The sequence below is a fragment of the Mchenga conophoros genome, linkage group LG8 (assembly GCF_057382185.1).
Source record: "Mchenga conophoros isolate Kocher_MC1m ecotype Shallow Benthic linkage group LG8, M_conophoros_male_GT1.1, whole genome shotgun sequence".
Taxonomy (NCBI): domain Eukaryota; kingdom Metazoa; phylum Chordata; class Actinopteri; order Cichliformes; family Cichlidae; genus Mchenga; species Mchenga conophoros.
This window is the reverse complement of record NC_140533.1, coordinates 2,862,202-2,888,267: the sequence shown is the minus strand read 5'-3', so window position 1 is coordinate 2,888,267 and position 26,066 is coordinate 2,862,202. Positions and strand designations below refer to the sequence as shown.

General features: G+C 40.7%; 1 protein-coding gene across 1 annotated transcript; it reads left to right on the top strand.

Moving 5' to 3' along the window:
- On the top strand, positions 1 to 25,932 carry adgra1a (adhesion G protein-coupled receptor A1a). The gene is made up of 7 exons (XM_085283605.1): positions 1 to 316; positions 726 to 964; positions 17,947 to 18,074; positions 19,375 to 19,498; positions 20,541 to 20,692; positions 21,808 to 21,903; positions 21,980 to 25,932. Exons 2-7 carry the CDS (start codon positions 962 to 964, stop codon positions 23,460 to 23,462), a joined length of 1,986 nt encoding a protein of 661 aa, XP_085139731.1. The 5' UTR covers positions 1 to 316; positions 726 to 961; the 3' UTR covers positions 23,463 to 25,932.
- Positions 25,933 to 26,066: the final 134 nt, after the last annotated feature.

The window sequence follows — 26,066 nt, the reverse complement described above, 5'->3', positions numbered from 1 at the left end:
GAAAGACTAAAGAACAAAGCAAACTATGAGGAACACGAAAACAGAAGCTGAGGCAGTGCCTGCGTTGTTCTAAATATTGGTGCTTCCGATACGTTACCATAGCTGTATCGGAAGCTGTTGATTATAAGGATGATAACACCATAACGTCTTCCTCCGCCTGCACTTTTGTTTTTTCACCGGCTCTTCCCCGCCTAGGCTCTCCACGTCACATGCGGCGCATCGTTGCAGGCGAATGGAGCCGAACCGCTATCTTCACTGACCTGGATTGTGGAGGGTCTCGATTCTGCCCAGCTCAGCGGAGAAGATAATACTGCAGGTAAACCCGGTATTTTCTTTTCATCAAATAACCACCTCAAATATTACATCTTATCTGTTTTTTGTTTTTTTTGCGCATGGAAGGCTTCGGCTGTGGTAACAAATAAATTGTGTATGAATAATCACAGCATGAGCACACATGCACGCAAACACGTACAGTCCCGTCATTGTAATCGCCACGTTTTTAGGCAGAAGAAAACATTAGGACGCTGTATTGGTGCCTCTTTATAATATGTGCCGCCAGTGCCATTGCTGCTTTAAGATTCATCATTATTTATTTAAATAATCATTACATTTTTTTTTTAAAACAACTGTTTTCATGATCGTCTTATATCTCATCGCCAACATTCGTGGTTACAAAAAGATGTAAAGGCAGATGAATCTTGTCTCTGATCTGCTCCGCCTCGCAGATGGAATCTTGACGTGAACGATGCCGCTGCAGGGCAGCGCTGTGCCAGGAGCGTCCGCCGAGCTGAAGGAGGAGCCGGCTTGAGAAATTCCAGTAATCGTAACACCCTTAACTACACCTGGATTACAGCAAACTCACCTCACTGTTTGCACATCGATCTTCTACATGGATATGGAGGGAGCAGGATAGCGGGAAGATGAGACCAGATCTTCGCAATTTAACGCACCAACGTAGCCAATGGTAAGTTTGTTTTTTAGTTTGTATTTTTTTCAGGTTCAGGTTACCACAAAGCACGTGCAACACGTACACTGTATACTGTATAGGTTAATCAGTGTGTAAACATACTCTGATTAAGCAAGATCATGTGTTTATGTCAGATGCAGAAAAAAAATCCTTTAAATGCATTAATAATAAACAAGCTATTTTATTTACTGAATATGAGTACACTGAAAAATGAAGCAAGTAAATTTACTAATGTAATATCATCTTGAACATGCATATTTCCATTTTATATCACTAACAGAACTATCACACACTATACAGTACAATAAGAATGTAACTAAGCATGCACTGAATCTCCTTGTACTTTTTAAAAAGGCTAAACAATATGTTTTTAAGTTTTCAAAAAGGGACTCTGCCTCATACAGTAGTTTGGTACTCTGCCTACCATTCCCTAACGTGAAACAGAAACCGGATGCAAGTGGGTATGGACACTGAGCTGTTACAGGGCCTGTCATATTTTCTGGGTTGACCCATTGAGACTGATTTGGGTGATTTTCAGTGGAAAATATGTCAAGAGTCACACTCTGAATTTCCAACATGTTATCTTTCAGAATGTTGTTTGACATTAAGTGACTGAACCTCAATCTGTGAACACATTTTAACATAAAATGTTCAGAAACTGACTGTCTGCAGGCTGCATTTAAAACATCATTTAAAACACATTTAGTTCAATGTCAGAGTTCTAAAGTTATTTCACCCTCGTCTTCACTCAAATAGTCACATCAACCCCCAGCTCCAACTGTGACACACCTTTTTCGACAAATGACTGATCATTGATCAGTGTGTAACATACAGTAAATGTTTGCACTGGCAGTGCTGTTGTCCACAATGTCAATGCGTGGACTATAAATTTAATTCAGAGCTGATTATAAATCTGTGATGTTATTGCTGTCTGCAGTCCTTTTACACTGGTGACTGTAAAAATGTTCACATCAAGTACGCAAAATATAAAAGTAATTGAAATTGGGGGCTTTATGAATGAGGAAATGAATCCAAGTGTCAGTCAAAGGTTCAGGTGTAGCAGGAGGGAGGGATGGAGGGTGGGAGGTCAGAGAAAAACTCTAGGTTTTGGTATCACAGAGTCTGTTAGGTTCACCCAGTCTGTTACTCTGTAACTGACTGTGTGAACTTAAGTCTATTCACAGATTGTTGCAAAAAGAGGCTGGAAAAATAAGCTATACTAAAAAAGAAATATTGTGGAAAATTCTGCAACTAAATAGATGAATTGGAGCAGGTCAGTAACATGGTTAAGTTAAGAAACACATATTAGACAGGGAAGAGATTCTCAGAGGTAAAGATGACCTGTGTGTGGAGATGAGAGAGATGGATGTGAATATTAACAAAAAACAAGCCTTTATTTAGGGCTACACACAACTATAAACAAAAGGCAAGGGAAGACTGAGGTAAACTAAACTAAACTAACAAAACAAAAGCAGAAACACCTAAACACCAGATATATCAAGGAAAACACAAAGACTGGAAAACCTGAAACTTGGAAACACAAGAGAAGACAGGCAGATGGGCCAACAACACACGGAGGAGAAGAACTAAATACACACAGGGACAGGAAACAGGAGGGAAACACAGCTGGGGCTAATCAGAAACAACGAGACAGAGAGGAAACAAAAGCTAATGCCCTCAAAGTTTGATTAATCCCCAACACTAACTTAGTCTAATACACTCAAATGACAAACTGTCATGAATGCTGGATTTAGCTTGTACATGTTACATATGTGAACAGCAGTATGCAAAATCCAAGTAATAAGAAAACATTAGTTATCTTATCCAGATGAATGTTTTGTATCTTTCCTAAAAAAACACTTGACTCTGACACCCTGAAAAATTTTGTTTTTACATGCACAAAGGCAAAAAAAAAGCTAAATTGCAATATCTTATGTAATGGCACAGTGTCTAGTTGGTCATCCGAGACAAGTGGAGTGTTATGCAGAGCTCTACTGCTGCTGTGTGTGCATGCCTGTGTGTGCATTTTTTCATATTATGGGATCTGCAAAGGATTTTATCAGTCATGCGCTGTCTAATAGATGGGTTGTTCAGTGGCGCGTAATGAGAGAGCATGCTGTCTGAGAGAGAGAGAGAGCGAGAGAGAGCGAGAGACAGAGGAAGAAAGATGAGAAGATGAATCATGACAGTGTCTCAAAAATATAAAGGTTTGGAAGGCAAAGAGAGAGCGAGTTGACACTGTCGTGAAGATGGGGCCAAATTAGCTTTTGATTTCTGTTTCTAAAGGACTTTTCAGTTTGAATTATACAAATGCAGGAGTGTATTCCAGTGAAAGAACATAGATGGTTTAAATGTTTGGAGCCATGTTTTTCCTCCTAACAGAGACGTGTGCTAAGCCTGCCCAGGACATGCACATCGCTTACTGTCTGTGAGTCACTTTTTCAAAGCCTCCTCCACATTCCTTGCTCCTCCAGGACTAAGTGATCTTAGCTTGGTTTAAATAACACCAGTATATTTGTTGGTCTGAAGTAATCTAAATGCGAAATGCGTTTTTTAATCAATCAGATTAAACGATGATACAGATATCATTTTGACTGATTGCACTCATCACATTTCTTATTGTCCAGATTCACTGTCCAGATCCCAGAAAACTGCACATCAATTACAAGACAATCAAACAGAACTTCTTTGGACTAAAATATTGTTTAAACTTGCCAACAGCATGCTAACATGCTAATGGCTCAACTAAGACCTCCATGTACACATAGTGAGATTATGACATGATTAGCATTTTTTTGCAGGTCATATTTGCAGTTGGGTTAGAAAATCAGCACTGCTCAGTGTTAGTCATTGTTAATCGTTAACATTGACTAGGTTACTGTTAGAAATATAACACTGTCAAAAGTATTAATTTAACACTCAAAAGAGTGGACACATATAGACACTTTCTAGTGTCAATTTAACACTGGAGATTTTGCAGTGTTTGTGTCAGATTTTATGAGGACTTTAGATTTCTCGTCTACCATGCAGGAACTGTAATGTTGTTTGTCAGTTCTGTGAATGTCTTTCTGTAGATATTGTGAGAAAATCTCAGTGTTAACACACTCATCTCCAAACATCCTCCAGGTCATTGGTTGTTCTAGCGTTAGTTGTGACATTAAAGTTAGATTCACTCGCTGGGCCCACGTCCTCATTTTAGGTTTGACAGCGTTTTAGTAGATAAAGGTGAATGCCAATCTCTTCACATTGGAAGCAAGCATAATCAACACGGTCCACATGTTATTTCAAAATATTATAGATTCAACTCATCAATCCCTATGGGGTTTGCTAAATTATGTTTATCTAGAACTCCTCTCTGTCTCTAAATTTTGGAGAATTTCATGCTTGGTGTCACAGTTTAGGAGTTTGACCATAGGTGACATTTATGGTGTTATCACCCCATCGGGGCTTACCTTTCCCACTTTTCGATGATATTCCTCCCTCGACCATTTGACATTACCCTCCTTTGGCGGCGAAAAACTGATGGTGTGGCCACGTGGGTGCTATGGGAAACAAAAGCTCAGGACAAAACAGTTATTAGTCACGTGCTTCATACAAATTTTGCATATATTTTGATTTCATGTTGATTCACTGAGTGTAATGGCACACTTTAATTTGAATTTAACAAAGTTCAACACAATGGCTTTTCTTTATTTTGCTTCTGTTCTTTTTGCAGTACCACATCCTAGCACATGCCCCTGTCGTTTGCATTCTACTTTTAATAATTGACTATTTTAACAGGAAAAGATCTCAGTCACGTGGACCAGTGTTTGTTATTACATAACTCTATTTTGAATGTGACAAATCTACCATTCCCCCTTGCTATTCATAAATATTGTTTTGGTTCTGGCTATTTTCCTCTATAAAATTTAATTGACTTTTTACAGTGGCCCGCTATGGTCAATAGTAACATATTCCAGTCATAAGTGATATCAAAGGTTTTCTCCACTGTAGCATTTGGCATTCCCAACAATAATGTGATTCCGTAATCAAAACACAGCCGATAAAACACAATTTTCCTAATGCAAACATCAGTAACTCAAAATTGGCAGCCAAAGGGTTAAGTCTGCAGCTCCACACTCTCATGTGAAGCTACAGTCTCCCCCTCTGGTCCCTCTTATCCTCCTGCTCCTGCAAAACAAAACAAAGCATCCTCCCTTTTCTTACCGGCTGGGTGAATTGTTTGTCAGCATTTACTAATCCTACGGTAGGTGCAGTCTCTCAGTATCAAGTCAGTCAAAACTTTAGTCCACATCGTCACTCCATCACAGTCCAGTCACACGCATTCATTCACACACATCCATACCAGATATTGCTGATAGTGGAGTCTCACGTGCAACCAACCTATTCCAGTCTCCATCAACAGCAAGATGATGTCATAATTTTTAAAAGGAAAACAATTCTTTATCATTTTGGACTGGATTGACTCGCTGCAATCCTTTTAGACTTAGGACTTACCATCTAATGTGGTCAGTGTCCCATATAAGTGAATTTCTCCAAAGCCCATTATAATCATGGAAAAGCACTTTGCACACCGGTGGGTCACACCTGTCAGATTTCTTATCTCAGTGCACTGTAACAAAAGCAAAAACAAAAGTAAACCATAAAATAATAATAAAATAACAAATACTAGGGCCAGTTCCAGACAAGTCCAAGCATAAAACCGTCTCTCTCTCTCTCATAGAGGAAGAAAACAACCCAAACCTCACTGATAAAATCAACCTACTGTTAAGAAAAATCAACAGATAACTCACAGGAGTTCCTCATGAAACAATATTGTTTGGGAATTAGAACCTCAGGTGCCGTAGCATGCAAAGTTGCATTCACTGCTCCTGGCTTTAATTAGTTATTAATTAGTTTCTGATACTTTCTTGGTCTGAACTCAGACTTAAGTGTCACTCCGTGACTCTCCAATTGCGAGCTCTGTTACAATCGTCCACAAATCTGCCCAGGTCTTTCCACCTGCTGTCACTAGACCTATCAAGGGGAAATGCACCTTCTTTTGTTCCTCCAGGAATTAAATCTCAATCATAGAAAATGCAGTGCCCCGAATTAAACACTACACAGTTAGTTTATCTTTTTCACTCTGTACCACTGCTCCTCATATCTCTCACCAGGCTGTGTGAGGCACAGTGAACAATTCAGTCCAGGCCTTAAGCAGCCATAAACATCCTGAGGCATGCAGTCACGTGCAAGAAACTCCACTCTCTCACTACACACAGACAGACACAGCAGAGAATTATAGACCTTGTTTGTTAAATGTACTCTCTGGATGTATATGTGCTCTCTGGATGGCATAAAATATATTATATTATATTAATATTATATTTATTCCCAACAGTTTACATTTTTGCAAAAACTCAAATCCTCGATTTACAATTCAATTCAATTCAATTTTATTCATATAGCGCCAAATCACAACATAAGTCGCCTCAAGGCGCTTCATAGATACAGAGAAAAACCCAACAATCATATGACCCCCTATGAGCAAGCACTTTGGCAACAGTGGGAAGGAAAAACTCCCTTTTAACAGGAAGAAACCTCCGGCAGAACCAGGCTCAGGGAGGGGCGGCCATCTGCTGCGACCGGTTGGGGTGAGAGAAGGAAGACAGGATAAAGACATGCTGTGGAAGAGAGACAGAGGTTAATAACAGATATGATTCAATGCAGAGAGGTCTGTTAATACATAGTGAGTGAGAAAGGTGACTGGAAAGGAAAAACTCAATGCATCATGGGAATCCCCCGGCAGCCTATGTCTATTGCAGCATAACTAAGGGAGGATTCAGGGTCACCTGGTCCAGCCCTAACTATATGCTTTAGCAAAAAGGAAAGTTTGAAGCCTAATCTTGAAAGTAGAGATAGTGTCTGTCTCCCGAATCCAAACTGGAAGCTGGTTCCACAGAAGAGGGGCCTGAAAACTGAAGGCTCTGCCTCCCATTCTACTTTTAAATACTCTAGGAACAACAAGTAGGCCTGCAGAGCAAGAGCGAAGTGCTCTAATAGGGTGATATGGTACTACAAGGTCATTAAGATAAGATGGGGCCTGATTATTTAAGACCTTGTATGTGAGGAGCAGGATTTTGAATTCTGGATTTAACAGGAAGCCAATGAAGGGAAGCCAAAACAGGAGAAATCTGCTCTCTCTTTCTAGTCCCTGTCAGGACTCTTGCTGCAGCATTTTGGATTAGCTGAAGGCTTTTCAGTGAGTTTTTTGGACATCCTGATAATAATGAATTACAGTAGTCCAGCCTGGAAGTAATAAATGCATGAACTAGTTTTTCAGCGTCACTCTGAGACAGGATATTTCTAATTTTAGAGATGTTGCGCAAATGGAAGAACGCAGTCTTACATATTTGTTTAATATGTGCATTGAAGGACATGTCCTGGTCAAAAATGACTCCAAGGTTCCTCACAGCGTTACTGGAGGCCAATGTAATGCCATCCAGAGTAGGAATCTGGTTAGATACCATATTTCTAGGCTTTTCAGGGCCGAGTACAATAACCTCAGTTTTATCTGAATTAAGAAGCAGAAAGTTAGCGGCCATCCAGGTCTTTATGTCTTTAAGACATTCCTGCAGTTTAACTAATTGGTGTGTGTTATCTGGCTTCATGGACAGATAGAGCTGGGTGTCATCTGCAAAGCAGTGAAAATGTATGCTATGTCTTCTAATGATGCTGCCCAAGGGAAGCATGTATAATGTAAACAGACAGAGTTGTTGATTTTACAACACAAAATCAACAACTACTTACCAAAAGGTCGTGCCCTAACAGCAGAACCCCCTGATGTCAGAATCTTGCTGAGGCAGTGGAGCAGAGTGCACATAAATGATGATGGGGTCCTCTATAGGAGAGTGAAAGGCAGAGATCAGCTTCTTCTCCCTAAAGAGCATCGTGACACTGTGTTCAGGGAACTGCACAAAGAGATGGGACATTTGGGGACAGAAAGAACTCTGTGTTTAATAAGGGACAGGTTCTACTGGCCTCGAATGCAAAGCGATGTGGAGCATTTTGTAATGCATGCCTGCGAATGCCTCAAGAGAAAGCGGCCAAGTAAGATTACCAGGGCCCCACTGACCACCATTACAATGACATTCCCATTTGAGCTTGTGTCCATAGACTTTTTGCACCTTGAGACTTGTAAACAGGGATATGAGTACATACTGGTAGTGATGGACCACTTCACACGTTTTGCACAAGCTTATGCAACAAAAAACAAATCTGCAAAAACAGTGGTGGATAAGGTCTTCAATCACTTTGCTCTGAACTTTGGTTTCCCAGCACGAATCCACCATGACATGGGCAGGGAATTTGAGAATCAGATGTTTTCCCAGTTGCAGAAAGTCTGTGGTTTACGTGGCTCTCACACTACCCCATACCATCCACAAGGAAATGGGCAAGTGGAGCGTTTCATCAGAACTTTGTTGTCCATGTTGAGAACACTAACTGACCTTGAAAAAGCAGACTGGAAGGAATCATTGACAAAAGTGGTGCACGCCTACAACTGCACTCGGAATGAGGCTACTGGGTTTTCCCCGTACTATTTGTTGTTTGGCCGTACTCCAAGACTTCCTATAGACATCTTGTTCAACTAGCCTTCACAGGAACAGCAATTAAGCTACGAGGAGTATGTGACAAAATGGCAATCCCGAATGAAGGAGGCCTATGAGATTGCATCTATGGCAGCCCAGAAAGAAGCTTCGAGAGGTAAACAGTATTACAACCGTAAGACCTACGGAGCTCAACTTCATCCGGGGAACAGAGTCCTGCTCCGCAACCTCAAGGAGAGAGGAGGCCCAGGCAAGCTTCGGTCATACTGGGAGGATACAGTGTATGTGGTGGTGAGTCAAAAAAGCCCTGACATCCCAGTTTACGAGATCAAGCCAGAGAGGGGAGGAAAAAGCCGCACAGTACACAACACAGGAACCTGTTGCTTCCATGTGACAGTCTACCTGTAGAAAAACCACACAGACAGGAGCAAAACGAAAAAAGAAAAAGCCTGAGACAAAAAGGGGTAGAAGCTCAACAACAGCTACTACAACAAGACACAGACGTGGAGAGTGAGGATGAGGGTGAGCTTGTGTGGAGGTTTCCACAGTAAAACAGTACCACCACCATTATCCCTCCAACCCTGGAATCTCTGGTGGGTGAACAACAACTGGGGGAGCCTCAAACAGCTGACTTCGACCCTTTCTTACAGGACCACAGAGAGATACACGAACCTGAGTTGCAGACAGCAGAGCAACATTACAACCACCAGGAGTCACAGGATGAACAACAAGATGAGCAAGGAGACAGTGACTCCAACAGTGAACTAGGGTTGTCACCTGTCCTCAGACACCCCAAGAGAGAGCGACGTCAGCCCAAAATGCTGACATATGATATATTAGGACAACCCACAGTCAGACAAGCTGATATGGACAGTGTTAAGATGAGAGCTATTTGCACCCAGAGACTGTGGAGGCCTTGGTGGCCTGAAGATATACCAGCAAGGTGTGAGAGACAGTAATAAGAAACTGATCCAAAATGAAGACATTAACATGAACATTGTGACAAGCAGAATAGAGCAAACGTAGCACCAACAGTCAATGGACAGAATCTAACACTCATTCTTATGGTGTGTGCTAACTTGTCACATGCTGAACATATGATGATGATGACCATCTGTAAAAGATGCCTTGATATGTAAACAAAGTTAAGTGTGGTAACAGACTAGTGTATTGTTGGCCGAATATTGAGTCTGGTTACAGTCAGAAATTCAGAGTAACATGATGAACTTGTTTACTAACCTTGAGGGAGAAAAAATGGTTACTTGGCTCAACAAGATTCATGATTAGCTTCTACCATGACTTTTAATTTGCTGAATGCAAATTGTTGTACTGCAATGTTTCATTGAACAGATGTCAGAAGCATGTGTAACCATAATTGTTACCCAGGGATAGGTATACTAATAGTACACAAGAAATGTACTGACAACGGCAAACATGTTCAAAGAGTTTAGGAAAAAATAGACGGAAGCCTTTTTTTCTCTCTTTCTTTCTTTTTTTATTAAGTAGGGGAGGGTGTGGCGCCCTGAGTATTTTGCGCATTAAGAACAAGTCTCAGATGTGTTCCTTATGTGTTCGTGCCCACCCCCCATCATCATTTTTTGCTATTTGTTGTGACAATAGTTTGCATCATAACACAGAGCGAAAAGCTCATTTGCTCCCACCTGATGTGATGTTAGGGCGATATTTAGTTTCGCCAGTAGGTGGCAGTGGCGGCTCAGCCAAACGGGTAACTGGCAAAATAATCCTTCACAAAAGTAACGCAGGCCAGTTATTACAATGGAAGCCGCCAGTAACACTGAATTGTTTTGCTGTGTTTCAGGTGAGAGCAATATACGAGAACTACATACATTTATGTAAAGTTGATGCTTATTTAACATGTTTGGAGTGTAATTCTTGTTTATATGGTGTTTAATGTGAGCGAATAAGGGAGTTGTTTCACGTTATCTGTGGGTAATCCTAGTAACATTTGTGCGTTAGCTAAGTCATGTTAGCCTCCTGCATTAATCTCTGTAACCGTGTTGTCCCATCAGTAAGGTGAAAGGAAACTATTAGCTGGTTTCAGTTAAAGTTATAGGAGATAGACCAGCCAGTACATGTTATGTTGTCTATTGTTACTGGTCATTTTCTCTGTGTGTTAAGGGCTGATTAATACGTGGCCATTACACGTAATGCCACAAAAGTAACGCAGGCCAGTTATTACAATGGAAGCCGCCAGTAACACTGAATTGTTTTGCTGTGTTTCAGCGCAATAAATCTTCATGTGCACCTGAATGAACCCTGTCGTCCTTCAGTGTGTAACACGTACAATGGGAACATTATATACGTAAACATTTTTAACCAATAATGGCAGAAATTATGGAATTTTTCATTATTTCTCATTATTTTTTATTTCTTTATTATTATGATTACTGGAATTGTAGAAAAAATGAAATGAGCAGTAGGAAACAGTTTTTTTATTTAATAAAAAACAGAGTTGAGGGAAAGTGTTGCTATCTGGGTAACTAATGTCAGAGGTCCATCTGTAACTGCATCTAAACTGTTTCTCCAGATTTTTTCACTTTCTGTCACTGACGTTTTGTCCCTTTCAGGTTACAGCTAAATAATTAATACTTATTTAAATCAAATAATGAATTTAAAATAAAATTAGGATTCAAGCTTCATTTAACGATAATGATAAATTCTAATTTATCATCTAATGATAAACTCAACTAATTCATGATAGCAGACACTGTAATAAAATATATATTTGATGACAAACCTGTGATCCAACTTTTTTTGGTGGATGTTGCTTGGAAAACATGGCTCTGTCCCGACTGTTTTCAGAGATGTGCTGCTGCCCTCAAATTCAAACAGTAAACATTTGATATGATTTCTATTTCTATGGTGAATAAAGTATGAGTTTATTAGTTTATCAAATCATTGCACTCTGTTTTTATTTACACTCAGTTTAAAGTCAGAGTTTTCAATGACACAAAGTTAATTTCCTTTTTAAAGATGGCTACATCATCAAGTTATGCTGAAAAGACATAACCAAGACCAAGTTATTTCTTACTTGCAGCACCAGTGTTGCTTTTTATTGTTTTATTTATCATATTCTATCTCTATCACCTGTTCCTCTCATGTCTGTGGCTGCAGTATGACACACCCATTTTATGTGGAAAAGGAGTCAAATGATGTGCTAAATGACACATTTATGTGAGCATGCACAGAGTCTGAAGCGGAGAGCATGGGTTAACAAAGAAAGTTGCCAAGCATCATTGTAATACCTGTTCTCTGTGAATGGGCTTTTAGGGTTGACAGTATCGCCGAGGCAAAGAAAGCCTGGCTGTTTTGAGCTTGCTTCCTATTAAGTTATTCATATTTACTCTGCTCTATTTGCAATGTTGCGTCAGTGAAGCACGCAGTCAGAGTGGCCTTGTCATCCTAACAGACCAGCACATAGTTATGTACCATGAACGTGACATGAATAAAAGTGCAGTTTGCTATTGATGAAAAAATAATGTCTTTGTGTTAATTCGTTTTCATTTTTCAAAAGATACTGTTGCCATGTTGTACATGTTTCATGATGTTCACTGAGTTATTTTAAGGTAGTGATGTCAGTGCAGTCAGGCAGCACTGCAGCTACAGCAAGGAGCTGTGCAATGACTTAGAGACTTATAGTTGTTTCACATCTTATTGAATCAAAAAATAATAAACAAACTAGAACTCACAGAATCGTTTTTAATTAGTTTTGGTCAGGCTAAAAGAATTAGCATTAAATTAAAGACTAATTAATGTTCACAGCTTGACTCTGGATTTACTTAGTATTGAAACCAGCTCTACAGAGGTCACTCACCTCAAATTCTTTAAGCAGTTAAACATACAAAATTTTCATTATTGATGAATATTAATCGTGTCGAATCAATCGATCATTTTTAATCTTTTATAAAAAATTTTGATCTGCAGAAGGTCCTTTTTCACAGATATGAGTTAATTGAGCTGTTAGAAGAATGATGGGTAAGACAGTCTATTCCATGTAAATGATGTTATTTATTTGAAAGACTCAAATTAGTCTTATAATCTCAATATTTCTAACTCTGACTTTGTGGACAATAATTCTCTCAGTCAGTTTCCTTGCTTCTGTCAGGACAAGCAGGGCCAAAGTAAAGTGATCTCCCTCCTTTCATCTCAGACAATGCTGTCATGAAGCTCATCACCTGTCAATTAATATCCTTGTGGTCACAGTTAGCTAGTCCGCTATTGTCACTCTGTGCTTATTTCGGTCCCATACGAAGCTGCAGATACTCTATGTTTTGTGGGCGTATCAAGCTCCTGTTAACAATGACTGGAGCTGGGCAAGCAACTGCAAAAGATGAGTCTGAATGCTGTGTTTCGCATACATGTATAAAGTTTGGCACACGCCTATAACTTCCCAAGATGCACAGATCTTTGAATGATGCCAAAAATCAGTGAGGAAGGCAGATGTTTTGAATTGAAAATGACATTTTGGTGCAGATTTGACCATTTACCAGATGTTATACTTTTGCAAACTCCTCCTACGGATTTTCTCAATTGTGATAATGTTCCGCCTCAGAACACATTTCGGTTGGAATATTTACACACAGTGTGACCTAGCAGGAAAACGGAATTACATATTTTACACTTTGAGGTATAGTTTCAAGGTGGCTGATCCGAGCAACCTTAAATTTCTGAATCCTGAAGGAGTTGTTCTTACTTTATCTTCAAAACTGTGAGTTTTCACCAAACGGTGTGAACCTGGCAACATAGTGAATTTAGATTTTTCACCATGAAGCAGGAAATTTCTACACAGTGGCTTGCAAAAGTATTCGGCCCCTTGAACTTTTCCACATTTTGTCACATTACAGCCACATTACAAACATGAATCAATTTTATTGGAATTCCACGTGAAAGACCAACACAAAGTGGTGCACACGTGAGAAGTGGAACGAAAATCATTCATGATTCCAAACATGTTTTACAAATAAATAACTGAAAAGTGGGGTGTGTGTAATTATTCAGCCCCCTGAGTCAACACTTTGTAGAACCACCTTTTGCTGCAGTTACAGCTGCCAGTCTTTTAGGGTCTGTCTCTACCAGCTTTGCACATCTACAGACTGAAATCTTTGCCCATTCTTCTTTGAAACAGCTCCAGCTCAGTCAGATTAGATGGACAGCGTTTGTGAACAGCAGTTTTCAGATCTTGCCACAGATTCTCGATTGGATTTAGATCTGGACTTTGACTGGGCCATTCTAACACATGGATATGTTTTGTTTTAAACCATTCCATTGTTGCTCTGGCTTTATGTTTAGGGTCATTATCCTGCTGGAAGGTGAACCTCCGCCCCAGTCTCAAGTCTTTTTTAGACTTTTGCAATCTTTCTTCCAAGATTGCCCTGTATTCGGCTCCATGGTTTTCTGTTAACAATGGCTTTCTTCTTGCCACTCTTCCATAAAGGCCAACTTTGTGCAGTGCACAACTAATAGTTGTCCTGTGGACAGATTCCCCCACCTGAGCTGTAGATCTCTGCAGCTCGTCCAGAGTCACCATGGGCCTCTTGGCTGCATTTCTGATCAGCGCTCTCCTTGTTCGGCCTGTGAGTTTAGGTGGACGGCCTTGTCTTGGTAGGTTTACAGTTGTGCCATACTCCTTCCATTTCTGAATGATGGCTTGAACAGTGCTCCGTGGATGTTCAAGGCTTGGGAAATCTTTTTGTAGCCTAAGCCTGCTTTAAATTTCTCAATAACTTTATCCCTGACCTGTCTGGTGTGTTCTTTGGACTTCATGGTGTTGTTGCTCCCAGTATTCGCTTAGACAACCTCTGAGGCCGTCACAGAGCAGCTGTATTTGTACTGACGTTAGATTACACACAGGTGCACTCTATTTAGTCATTAGCACTCATCAGGCAACGTCTATGAGTGACTGACTGCACTCAGACCAATGGGGGCTGAATAATTACACACACCCCACTTTGCAGTTATTTATTTGTAAAAAATGATTGGAGTCATGTATGATTTTGTTCCACTTCTCACGTGTGCACCACTTTGTGTTGGTCTTTCACGTGGAATTCCAATAACATTGATTCATGTTTGTGGCTGTAATGTGACAAAATGTGGGAAAGTTCAAGGGGGCCGAATACTTTTGCAAGCCACTGTAAGTCAAAGACACCTTGTCCAATCTCTCCCAAACTTCACAGTCCTGATGAGAGTGCTTGACAAATTGATATGCCAATTGTCAGCATTAGTTAATACCAAGTAGTGGGAACCAGAAATGTCATTTTTTAAATGGTTGACAACATCCACCTCAAAATCAATCTGAAAGAACATCAGACCTTGATGAGTTTAGTGGGAATTAAAAAAAAAAAAAAGAGGTCTCTGTTCTGCCTGAGCCCGAGCCTGGTTTGTTCCAGCCAAAGGTCTCTATGCCGTCTGGTCCTGCTTCGTCCGCACCAGGATTCCTCCGCCACCAGCCTTCAGCCAAGCTGCAAACGGTGGTCACGCAGCCAGCCCCCTGACTTCCACCATCTCCATTGCTGTCCACGCGGGCAGCCCCCTGAGCTCCACCGTCGCTGCTGCTGGCTTCAGAACCTCAGAGTCTCTCCCTGTGGCCGAGTAGTCCCCTGGAACAGTTTTTTGAACCTTTGCTCCTTGTTATATTGTTTTGAACTTACTCTGATAAGCTCATCAGGAACAGGAAACTTGTTGCAGATCTCAGAGTTAGTAAACCCAGAGTTTATTTTCAAAGTGATTGGCCCTGATTTCAATTACTTTGTTTAGTTGTAGTTGCTGTTTTTAGATGTGTCCTTGATCCATCACAGCTGATTCAGATGGATAAATGACCTCCTCAACATGTCCTGAAGTTCTCCAGAGACCTGGTAATGAACTAATCATGTGATTCAGGTGTGTTGACCCAGGGTGAGATCTAAAACCTGCAGGGACACCGGCCCTTGTGGACTGGGATTGGGGACTCCTGATCTAAGACATCGAGATGGGGTGGTGATCTGAACCAGATCAGAGAGATATGGAGGAGAGAGATGATGAATAGCCTTAAATGTGTACAAGAATATTTTGAAATTGATGCGATATTTGACTGGGAGCCAATGAAGCTGCTGCAGGTGATGTGGTGGACAGAAGGGGTCCTGGTGATAATGCGGGCAGCAGAGTTCTGGATGCGTTGGAGCTTGTGGATGGATTTTTGAGTAAGACCAAAAATAAGTGAATTACAATAATCAATCCAGGAAGTAACAAGGCTATGGACAAGAATGGCAGCGGCATGTGGGGTGAGAAAAGGACGGAGACGATTAATGTTGTGCAATTGAAAATATGCAGACCGAGTAACATTATTAATGTGTGAATTGAAAGATAGAGTACTGTCAAGGATAGCACCCAAGCTTTTCACAGAGGAAGAAACGAAGATAGTAAGTTATTGATAGTAACAGAGAAACTGTTGGTTCTGGATAATGTTGATTTAGTACCTACCAAGAGAAGCTCGGATTTATTACTATTGAGTTTGAGAAAATTAGAAGAGAACCATGAATTTAGTTCGGCTAAACAGAGGGTGAGGGAGGAGGGGGGAAGAGCAGAATCAGATTTTAGCTTGCACAGGTTGCAGGTTAAGGCAACTTGTGACCTACATCTACCATTTATATTATCAGAATCAGAATACTTTATTAATCCCGAAGGAAATTAGGAAATTATCTACCGTTTATATAGCGCTTTTCTAGTCACATGGCCACATAGTGCATTAGAATACAATAATAATACATTTTATTTAAAAGCGCCTTGCAAAACACTCAAGGTCGCTGTAGGGGTCAGCCCCCGACTATGAGCATGTCAGAGCTTCTCCTCCAGCTCCGCGAGAACCACCTGCTCCCGTTCAGCGACGTCCCGAACAGTGATCTCTGGGGACATTTCCTCAGAGCCACAAAACACTGCAGACACGGACTCAGAGACAGCTTCGGCCAGCGGTTCCAGCCCAGGCAACTGCTCTGACGATACTCCGGACTCTGGCTGTGCCGACGTGCGTCGGCAACGAGGGCGCCACTTTTTCCTAGCAGCGGCTGTTAATGCGACATTGATAGCTGTGACGGCTGGCTCCTCATCCTCCGACCACATCCTCACCAGAAATGAGGCTGGAGAAGCGAAGTCCGAACGGAATGGTGAGGGTGAGCAGCTTGTGCATGATGGAATTGATGGAGGCAGCTCAGTGAGCCAACCCTAATCGCCTCGGAGCCCCAAGACTGTGGAAACGGCGATGGGGAAGTTGCGTGACAGCGGGACGGTGGTGACACAGCGGCTGCTGCTGAGGACGGGGTTTGGAGGATGGTGCGGAGGTAATCAGAATTCAGGGGGGGTAACGCCTCCCATAACCAGGGAAACACAGTGACGCTCACCCGCAATGGGTGGAGTAACTCCTCCGTATCCTCCTCCCCAGAACGCTGCATCCACTTACAGCATAGCGCTTCCACTGTCTGAATAATCTCTCTTCTCTGTGTTGCTGGGTCCATACTGGTTGTGTCGTACTGTCACGATCTGAGGAGACAGACCGTGCGGTGGTGCGTGTGGTGAACCCAGGTGCGAACACAAGAGAGTAGACCGAAGTAACTTAAACTGAAAGCGAGCCTTTATTATGGCTGAAGACAGGTCTCAAACAAAGCAGAAATACCGTGACTAAACTGAACTAAACTAAACTGGGGAACGGATACTGATAAACTATGAAGACTCAGAAAGCTATGGCTAAGAATACGAAAGACTGGGCATGAAAACATGGAGGGTGGGAAACACAGATGACGCGACACAGACTGCATGAAACACAGAGACTAAATACACATGAGGGATGATCAGGATCACATCAGGGGAAGTGGCCACACATGGAGCACAGCTGACACACATGAACCTAACGACAGGACAGGAGAGGTGAAACTAAATACACTGACATTGAATACAGACTTTCAAAGTAAAACAGGAAACATGGAGATTAGACATGACATGAACTAAACATAACCACGCAGACATGACGCATGAACCAGGGAGACTTAGTACAGGGGGAGATGACATAAACAACTAAGAAACAAAGGGCTAAACAGCACCCTAGAAATTAACTAGACAAACTAAGCTAAAGCATAAATGAATACAAAAGATACATAAAACTCAACACTGGGTCACACGACCCAGGACCATGACACCACCGTTTGAGAAAGACTGTTGTAGAAGATCCTTTTTCTTCAAGGTCCTTTAATATGCTGATAGGGTGATACTGAATAAAACATTCAGCACCTTCCTATTCAAAGGATACTTTTTATGTAACGTCACTCTCACTTAGTATGTGCAAAACAGAAGCAATTTAACTTTTTTTGCCATCTTTGACAAAACATAGATTGTGCACTTCTTTTTCAGGATCTAAAGAGAGTGCTATCCTTCCCCCCATACCCCGGGGATTACCTACATCCAGTGGTGTATGCCTGCACCGCAGTTATGCTGCTCTGTCTGCTTGTCTCCATCATGACTTACATTGTCCACCACAGGTGAGACCTTATTACAAGATAATTTCACACTTTTCATTGCACAAAATATTCACATGCCTATATGTATGTTGTGACTTTATATCATAAAGGTGTCTGTATATCTCATAATGTTTCTTTATCCTCATCTTGTGTCTGTTAAAAACACCCACCTTCATCCAGAATGAATGTGCAGAAGCAGACAGGTTTCAAGTACAAAGTAGAACTGTCCACTTCAATTTAAACCTCCCAAAACTTTTGTGTTGCTCTGCAAAAACAGCATATTAATTAAGATCAAGGAGCTGAAGCTGAAGGACAATCCATCTGCTCTGATACAAGGCTGGATTTTTCCGTTAGAAATTGATAGGGACTTTTAGAGATATTGAGTTATTTTATGAATGAACTGCACAGCCCATCCTGTTACAAAGGAGAAATTTATTACAAACACGTTTGGTTTATAAAACTAGTATTTGGTGCATTTGGTTCTGTCCTCATGACAGAAATGACTTTATTTTATATAAACATGTGCCATTACCTAATTCTAAAAGCTTGTGTTACACAATTAACATTTTTCTACCATAGAAAGCAATTATATGTGTCAAAAAAATTTATTCATTACAATAATTACTGATTTTTCTTTTTTCTTTTCTTTTTTTTTTTTTAGCACTAAAGCGCTAAATTACTTAAAATGTCATGTCCCAGGTCAGTTACCAATATCAAAAAATCAAAAAACTTTTTATGTTGTTTCTTACTATTGCATGTGTTTACTTATAATATTATGCACATGTTATTTTTTCCTCCCCAAATTTTGTCCCAGGTCAAAAAATAAATACATAAAAAAAAACCTCTAACTGACACCATTCAGTTCATCTTTAACACAATAAATCCCAACAGTACAGTCTCTTAATACCTAAAGAGGGTTTTGTGCTGGTACAGAATGTTGAAGGACCAGATTTACTAATAAAACTGAGAACTTGAGATATCAAATGGTCTTTGATGCAGTCTGCAAGCAGCCAAAGCAATGAAAAGGTGCTGTTTAGTACAAAGTTTTGTGATTGATTTCTCCTAATGACAGTCAGCAAAGAAGAAAATACATTTTTCCCTATTGACCAGATGTTATGTGGTGCTCACTGACCGGTCTTCAGACCTGTGAGACTGAAGCCTTAGTTAACATATTCTTTTATATGTGGATTTAATACTTTAATACTTCTAAATTATAGTCCAAAGGTGACAGTGTGACTCCTGTGTTCATTCCCACAACCTTCTACCTAATTTAAGCTAAGACACTATCTTTCTGATGTTTAAATTTTCTCCTTGTTTACAGTGTGATCAGAATCAGCAGGAATGGCTGGCACACACTCCTCAACTTCCTCTTTCACACAGGACTGACATTTGGTATTTTTGCTGGTGGAATCAATCAAATCAACTTACCTTTTGTGTGTCAGATTGTAAGTGTTGTGTTCTTGGTTTCTTACTGTGGTGATGTTTCAAAGTTCTGTTAAGGGCACTTAACTCTTAAAAGAATGTTAGCTTTTATTATTTTTTTTGAATCTGAAGATATTGGTTATTTTATATTAGACTGGCTTCCAAATTGTGTGACTGAGTATAACATGAAAAGCCCTCTAGTCGGTTAAAGTCAGGTTAAATGTAAACACTTCACTTTATTAGGTACACATTGCTAGCACTGGCTTGGATCCCCATTTTACCCTGGGAACTTCCTTAATTCTTCATGATTTCACAAAGTACTGTAATTATTCCTCAGAAATATTGGTCTCCATAGACATGTCAGCAATACACAGTTGCTGCAGACTTCTTGGCTACACAACCGTAATGTAAATCTCCTGTGTTCAGAGATGCTCTTCTGTATAACGTGGATGTAATGAAAATAATTGTACTGGTTTTTGCGTTACTGTACTTGGAGCTGATAGGAAGGCACACCTGTTCTATTAACCTCAGGGATGGTTTTATGGAAAAATAGACACATTGGCTGTAGCTTGCCAAGTGTTACGATCATCCCTCCAAAACTTTTATGGTTGAAAGATACAATAAAAGGGCGGCTTTATAGTTCCACCTCTGGTACTGAATATTTTTTACATTCAATATGAATGTAACTTTTTTTGAATAAGTAGCATAATTTAAAAGATTGTAGCTGATATAACAATGCCTCCCATTTAACGGCACACACACATAAACAAAGTTATTTTTAGATCATATGTTTTCATGAACCTTCAAAGGTTCTGCTTCTGCACCGTTTTGCTGTTTTATCACCAAAGTGAATCATGAATTAATTATAATCACAATATGACTGAAGCTCAGTGCACGCTTTTGGAGCTTTTAATTTATTCAGTCCTTAGACATTGGAACTGTTCAGTGTGCAGCATATTGAACACCTAATAGAGTGCATTTTTGTTCTATGATGATTCCCAACTACACTCTTAAACTTACTCCAGTTCACTCAATTTTTATGATGTCTATTTCAACCTGTGTTAGGTTGGCATTGTGCTCCACTATGCTTCTCTGTCTACCATGCTGTGGCTGACCTTCACTGCTAGAAACATCTGTAAAGATGTTTCCAAAGACCCACTTCAGGCACAGGAGAGGAATAGGGCTTCCCAGACTCGTACCAAACCAGCCATCCTCAGGTAAGCTGTAAACAGGTGCCTGCGGGTACAAGCAGGGCTGAGCAGTGTTCATCAGTCATCAGTATGTGAATGAATCATGACTGTCCTTGGGTCATTTTCTCACTTTTATATTTTTCTGACTTTTATCATAACTAATTACTAATTTTTACAGTGTTGAGTCAATTGCTTCTTATCTGCTCTTGCATATTTGAGAATACTGTTGACAGCAAGAGCACTCAGAGAGTGCAACTCCCCCCAAAGGGCAAAGGCTTTACTAAAACTTCTATGTCTTATGATGTTTTTATTACAACATGCTGCCTGTTATGGCATCGCTGTGACATCACAGGGTGTCGTATTGAAAAAAGCTCTCTTTCACTTGATACATTATTCAAAAAATTTCTTGAAATTTTTCTTGAAATTTTGACCTGATTAAAATAAAAAAAATAAATAAAAATTAAATAAGCTCTAGTTGTTAGTGGTATCTAGCTTCACACAGTATTTGAGGATACCAGCAGCACAGAATATTTGAAAATGATATTTTCTACCCCTCAATTTACTGCACCTCAGACATTGAGGGTTTTGTCCAGCAGTTAGGTGCTCGTGTCACATATGTGACATGCTCGCCTGCACTATGGAGAGGGGATCGATATGTGTGCATCTGTGACTTTGTTAGTGGGTGGGTATGAATGAGTGAATGGCCTGTGCCAGGCCCACACACACACACACACACACACACACACACACACACACACACACACACACACACACACACACACACACACACACACACACACACAATTATAAACATATATAATTTCTCTCTCTCTCTCTTGCTCTGTCTTTATAGAATACATATACATATTCAATTCACTTCAGTTTTATTCATACAGCACTAAATCACAACAATAGTGGCCTCAAAGTGCAAATATTGTTGATCCTACAATAATACATGCAGAGAAAAACCCAACAATCATCAACAATCAATATGACATGTGTCCTAGCATCTGTAAAAAACTGTAATAACAAGTGCGATTTAATGCAGAGAGGTCTGTTAACACATAGTGAGTGAGAAATGTTCAGTTTCTATGCCATATGTTAAAACAAGCTCTAATTCTTCATGGTGAAATTTTTTTCAGATTTTATCTTGTAAGTGATGGAATCCCTATCATAATAGTTGGAGTTACAGCAGCATTTGGTATGGATAACTATGGCAGCAGAGATGATGCACTGTAGTAAGTATACTCAGATTATTATTTGTTGTTAAATATAGAACATTAAAAAAAAAACTTTCCTTTTTCATTTTTTTAGTTGCTGGATGGCATGGGAACCAAGTCTGGGTGGTTTCTATGCTCCCATGAGTCTTCTGGTCTTAGTCATGTGTGTGTACTTCTTGTGGACTTACGTCCAGCTGAAGCGCCACCCAGAAAGGAAGTATGAGCTGCGGGTTTTAAGTGAAGAGCAGCAACAGCTGTCATCAAATGAGTCGCACCATCACTGCCACACGGACACTGGGTCTGCTGGGGACTGCCAGCCCTTTGCTGCTGGCGTGTCAGTTCTGGCCAATGAGCACTCTTTTAAATCTCAACTCCGGGCCACAGTCTTCACCCTCTTCCTGTTCCTGGCTACCTGGACTTTGGGAGCATTGGCTGTTTCACTGGGACATTTCCTGGACATGATATTCAGTTGTCTCTATGGTGCTTTTTGTGTCACTCTGGGACTCTTCCTTCTCATCCAGCACTGTGCTAAGCGTGATGACGTGTGGCACCGTTGGTGGGCTTGTTGCCCATCCAGATCAAAGACAGAGGATGGGCCAGGAGAAGGACAGAGCCAGAGGCAGGAAGTCCATCAGCCACACTGCCATTTGAATTCCCCACTCTCAGTGAAGCAGCAGATGCTTTCTCCTTACCCTATTCAGAGTTCTCACCACAGAACAACACCACCTCCCCAAAGCCCAACATTAAATCACACAGGTCCATGCTGTGTGGCTGTAATGACTCCTGTTAGCCCTTCCCCCATCTCACCTCATGCTGACCAAATGCCTTCACCACGTCCACAGTCACTTCCTGATGAGCTCCCTCATCCAGCTCTTCCCCTGCAGAGTTGCATTGCTGATAGGACAAAGACACGCTCTTTCAACCGTCCACGCCAATGCTTCCAGGATTACCGGTCTCATATCACTTCCACCAGTATGGATGGGAGTGTGCACAGTACTCACCTGGACAGTCCTCATAATGTGCACCACATTGAAGCCTCACCACTGGTTTCTAATAGTCCACACCCAGATCTCCAGCTTCCGTACATCAGCCCTCATTTAGATAGCCAACTTGTAGTGTCCTGTCACAGCTTGGAACGCCAGACCTCCTGCCACAGTGTGCAAGACTCGGTTGCTTCCTGTCACAGTCATGCCCACAACATGCATGACAGTATCTCTTCCTGCCACAGCCTTCTTATGCCTTCTCATGGGGTCGACACCAGCCAGTGGCACATGTACTGCTCAGTCGATGACTCTTCCAGCACAAACTGTTGTGAGAGAGCTGATCCCGTCACCTTGCAGTATGAACAAGACCCTGACAATTTGAGCTGGATGTCAAAGACGGCAGACAAAGAAAAGATCTGTCTAGAGCTGGAACAGAAAGGTTTCCCAAGGAACACCCTACCTCGGCAGCATGGCACTGTGAACCGACGGGGACCCATTGGTAGAAACAGGAGTCTGCAGGAAGATAGCCTGTTTGGTTCAGATGCCACAGGAAACATACGGACAGGCCCCTGGAAGAATGAAACCACCGTATAGTCTTGAAATCCTTGGAGCAGTCAAACCTTCCAGCAAATGACTTTTTGTTTGGGTCCCTTTGCCTTCCAGGCCCTAAGACCACAGGTTGAGTTTTTACATCCCAGTAACATTTCAGATCTCTTTATGTCAAAGTTAACATTTTATTGTTTCAAAAATCAGATCTGAATAAACACACACACACACACACACACACACACACACACACACACACACACACACACACACACACACACACACACACACACACAAAATGATCAGTTAATGTTAAATATTTTTTCTGCTCCATGAAATTTAAATTGCAATCAGTATTATATATTGATCCTAAGGAGCAGCCTGAAAACATATCAGTGTTACTGAAAGAAGTTCACATTCCTCCTATAGTCCAAGGATATGCAGACAGGCAAGAAAAACTCAGAAAGGCCAGTGACAGTCATGCATCGACTAGACGTGATCAAAAAAGAACTGAAGGGTTATTTTTTGAATGAAACAGACCCAAACTTTGATACAAGACAGCGGTGATAGTAAGATTTATTGGATAAGTTCATTTACCACAGATATTAATTAAGAGAACTGATACAAGCAAAAATTTAAAAAGTGAAAATCCTTAGAATTCTTACCACTCAACAGATACTGTGAAATGTTTCAGAGCATAAAAACTTACTTTTCTTAAAAAACAAACTCTGGAAGGTGTACATCTCTCAGTAACTTTACTGTTTGAGAATTCAACAATCTTGTTATCTTGTTATCGTGTATGCCCTGCCCTTCCCAGGCGCCTCTAATCCTCCTATTGCTCTTGAACAGTTCAACTTTATTTATACAGTGCCAATTCACAACAACAGCTGGCTTAAGTCACTTTATATTGTTGTGTCTTACAATACAGATGTTTTTAATATTTTCCTTGTGATTGCTTTGGTTGCTACCAGATTGCTGTGGTCGCCTGTAGTTTGCATGCATCAGAGGTGAATTGTCTCCATTTCCAACGTGTGTTGCACTTTTCACAGTTTTACTACCACTTATATCAAGTACTTAGCAAGTGTTGTCAGACAGGTCTGGCTGTTTGGCGACTGTGGCAATCTGTTACTGAATAAAACATTTGCAAGGAGGCTTTTTTGTGCAGCACTGTATACCTCTTTGTGACCAATTTTAGCTTGTGAGAGCAAATTAGTTCCCGCATTTGCCAAGTGGTCGGGCAATACACGACTGCGAATAACCTCTACTGGGAAATTTTGTCTAACAACCAAGGGATGAAAGGCCGCTTCCAATCATTCACTAGTGGTGTGTGACAGGGGCCTAAAGATGTGCAGGTTTGCATGGACACAGATATTAGTGCATATTGTGTTAGAAGGAGCTTGTTTTTCAGAGTGCAAAGTGTTGTGAGAAAATATTTATTTGAATTAAGGTTGACTTGCAGAATTCTATTAATTTCATTCTAAAAAAGCACATAGTATTTCACTACTGATGTGGTGAAATAAACTCAATAATAATAATAATAATACTAATAATGATAATAATGAATAATGATAATGTGTCTGTGAGTGTTCATTCCTTTGGAATAGAGTATAACTTCCCTGAAATGAAATGTCTTTTCTCAGCAGTGCGCTTGCACAAAACCCTTTTTTCACTTTTCAATTAGGATATTTTGGATTCATATATCCAATACCAGACAGAAGTTGTTGTTTTTTTAAGTACAGCTGTTACTGAGACTTTGTTGAGACTGTCTAATGTTCTTCTAATTAGTGTTCTTCTAATACAGGTCAGCTCTTACGCACAGATTTCAGGTTTGCAGGATGGAATATGGTTTGCAGTTTTATAAATCCTGGGATTCACCCAAGTCTTAACCTATAGGACCACACGCAGTCCTCAGCAATTTCCATCAGAAAAGTTATTCCTTATATTATAAACATCCTTCAGCAGCTGTGGCTCACGAGGTAGGGTAGGTCATCTACCAATCAGAAGGTCAGTACCTTAATCGTCAGCTCCTCCTGTCTGCATGTTGAAGTAGGCAAAATAAGGAACTTCAAGATGTCCCCTATACATCTGTGCGAGTGTGTGCGTGAATGTTAGACAGATTCTGGGTTAGATTCTGGGTTACAATCCCTGGATCTCCATGCATTCTGCATGGGGTTTCTCCCACAGTCGAAAAAACATGCTGTTTCCCTTGGCTTGCCTAATACAGTCCCAGTGTGGGGAGTTCATAAGGAAAGCCAAAGCCCTCAGTGTTTGTGGGGGCAAATGTTATTATAAAAGGGATAGCTCAGTAGGTAAAGTGGTCGCCCCATGATCGGAAGGTCGGCGGTTCGAATCCACTTAACGGCTACCCTGAGGTACCCCTGAGCAAGGTACCGTCCCTACACACTGCTCCCCGGGCGCCTGCTTAGTGGGCTACCCACTGCTTCACTGAGTGAATGGGTCAAATGCAGAGAAAAAACAAGTAATTTCCCCATGGGGATCAATAAAGTATCCATTATTATTATTATTATTATTATTATAAAACCAAACTAAAGAAACTCTTTAAGATTCTTACCATTCTAAATTCTTTACAGGCAAATCACTCTGGAATTTGGAGAGGCTATCATCCACATCTTCAAACAAAGTGCAATATAC

Bases quoted from the DNA above. Each gene is read 5' to 3' on its own strand.
- adgra1a (XM_085283605.1), top strand. The intron at 19,499-20,540 runs GTAAGTGTTGTG...AACCTGTGTTAG, and splicing joins TACCTTTTGTGTGTCAGATT to GTTGGCATTGTGCTCCACTA. The intron at 20,693-21,807 runs GTAAGCTGTAAA...AATTTTTTTCAG, and splicing joins ACCAAACCAGCCATCCTCAG to ATTTTATCTTGTAAGTGATG.